Source organism: Nansenia antarctica (genome assembly GCF_963989245.1).
Source record: "Nansenia antarctica genome assembly, chromosome: 15".
Lineage (NCBI taxonomy): Eukaryota > Metazoa > Chordata > Actinopteri > Argentiniformes > Microstomatidae > Nansenia > Nansenia antarctica.
In genome coordinates this window covers 7,101,689-7,104,188 of record NC_137685.1, presented here as the reverse complement: position 1 = coordinate 7,104,188, position 2,500 = coordinate 7,101,689, and the positions used below count along the sequence as shown (strand labels likewise).

General features: G+C 48.4%; 1 protein-coding gene across 1 annotated transcript in view; it reads left to right on the top strand.

Moving 5' to 3' along the window:
- The window catches only part of LOC308170948 (polyhomeotic-like protein 2), a gene marked incomplete at both ends in the record, with an annotated part of 56,984 nt that overhangs the window by 41,729 nt on the left and 12,755 nt on the right, over nt 1-2,500 (top strand). The window contains one exon of the mRNA XM_080545802.1: nt 2,058-2,382. Within this exon, the coding sequence (XP_080401928.1) occupies nt 2,058-2,382 (325 nt within the window). The remainder of the gene's footprint in view (nt 1-2,057; nt 2,383-2,500) is intronic.

The window sequence follows — 2,500 nt, the reverse complement described above, 5'->3', positions numbered from 1 at the left end:
CCCCCACCCACACACACACCCACACACACACACACACCCATACCCACACCCACACCCACACCCACACTCCCACACCCACACCCACACCCACACAGACACAGACACATATATACACGCACATCCACACACACACACCCACACACCCACACACACACAAACATATACAGTTAGGTCCATATATATTTCGACACAGACAGAATTTTTGTTATATTACCTGTTTACCAAAACATATTCAAGTTACAGTTATATAACCCTTATTATATACCCTACCCTATAATATTAGCCTCTGAGTGCAGACTCACAGCTTTAATTTGAGGGTATTCACATCCACATCGGAGGAAGGATTTCGAAATTACAGCTCTTTAATATGCAAAAAAATAATAAAAGCAATTGGACAGTTGAATCAACAGCTGTTTCATGGACAGATCTGGGCTATTCTTTTGTTATTTCTTTATCAGTTAAGCAGGTAAAAGGTCTGAGTAGCATTTAAGTGTGGCATTTGCATTTGGAAACTGTTGCTGTGAACGCACAACGATTCCTAAACGTTTAATACAATATTTTTGTTCAACCCCTTAAGGTCTGCACGTCAATTGCATCTCTTTCATTTCAAATCCATTGTGGTGGCGTACAGAGACAAAATTATGAAAAGAATAATTAAATACGAATTATTAAAATATGATTAATTATTATCAATTATAATATTTCCAGACCCAACTGTATATACACTCACTGGCCAGGGTTGGACCCCCTTTCACCTTCAGAATTCCCTTAATTCTTCATGGCATAGATTCAACAAGGTACTGGAAACATTGGTCATTGGACATTATCGCATTACGCAGTGGCTGCAGATTTGTTGGCTGTACCTTCAATGATGCGAATCTCCCGTTCCACCACATCCCAAAGGTGCTCTATTGGATTGAGATCTGGTGACTGTGGAGGCCGTCTGAGTACAGTGAACTCATTGTCATGTTCAAGAAACCAGTTTGAGAGCATGTACTGTATGTGATAGTTTTGATTTTTTTTTTACTTAATAGCTAGTAAAAGTAGAATGTCTGGTGGGGTATGTGTGTGCATCAGAGCTAAGTGTAAGAAACAAACAGACAGATATCTTTTTTTCTACAAATGAGAGAAGTGGTGTTTTTAACCTCTTATCAACTTTTAGCCAGAAGAGTCGGTCACGCATGTCGTTGATATTTGCTCTCATTGTGCTCTACAGGGCCAGCTGAGTCTCCCTAGATTTGTTTTAATAGTTCCACAGTAATCTAATTGTGATAACACTAGGGTCTGCAGGACAGGTTTGATGACATCATCTCTTAAACTTAAAAATCCTCCTTAACTCAATCACTCTCCACCCAGAGGGCCAGGGGTTTATCTGGTGGTTACCTAGCAACAACATGAAGCATCGTCATTGATGATGTCACCCTGGCGTCACTGTGGAATGTTGACGATCTGGGCGACTTCCTTCACCTTTGGCGTGAACACGTATTAACTCTACGTTCATGGCACATCTTACATCTAGACCAGGGGAGGCTGGTGGAGGTAGAACACCAGGGGAGGCTGGTGGAGGTAGAACACCAGGGGAGGCTGGGGGAGGTAGAACACCAGGGGAGGCTGGTGGAGGTAGAACACCTGGGGAGGCTGGGGGAGGTAGAACCCCAGGGGAGGCTGGGGGAGGTAGAACACCAGGGGAGGCTGGGGGAGGCAGAGTGACAGGCTCATTGTAATGCATGGAATGGAATGCTGAATGGTATCAACATGTAGTACACTGTTCCTGTGTACTACATACATAATACCGTTCCGTATTATACACTGCAGTGGTTGTAGTACCTCGTCATTCCACTATGGGGCATCACAAGATAACGAAACGCACAGGAAAGCAGAGATGTCTGAGATGCTGAATGAACGATGATCTAACAGTTGAACATGTTTTTCAGGTTTCTGTTGAAACAGTCAGAGGGTGTCTGTCTGGTCCTATCACTCCCCCCCCCCCCCCCAGCACCTCTGACCTCTGCTCAAGCCCCCCACCTCCCTGACCTCCGACCTCTCTGTCTCCTCAGGTCCAGAATCTGGCTCTCAGCCGCCAGCAGGGGGCGACGTCGTCCTCCTCACAGACCCTCCAGGCCCTGAGCCTGAAGCAGACCCCCGCCCCCACCCAGACCCCCGTCTCCATCCAGCCCTTGGCCCTCCACCGCAGCCCCAGCCAGGGGAACCAGGGGGGCCAGGGGGGCCAGGGCCCGGGGGGGAAGGGAGGCTCCCCGGACGGACCCCCCACGGAGGGGGGGAGGAAGGGGGAGGGGGGGGCCGTGGTGACGGAGGTGAGGGCCCTGAACATGAGCCGGAGCGCCATCGCTGCTATGGGGGCCCAGCCCTACATCTGCCCAGGTGTGTAGCTACTGTACACACACACGCACACACACACACACACAGCTGCTTGGTGAGTTGGAGGCAGCAGCGTCTCAGACGCCTTATTCCAAAGCGACTTACAACCAACACATTTGAC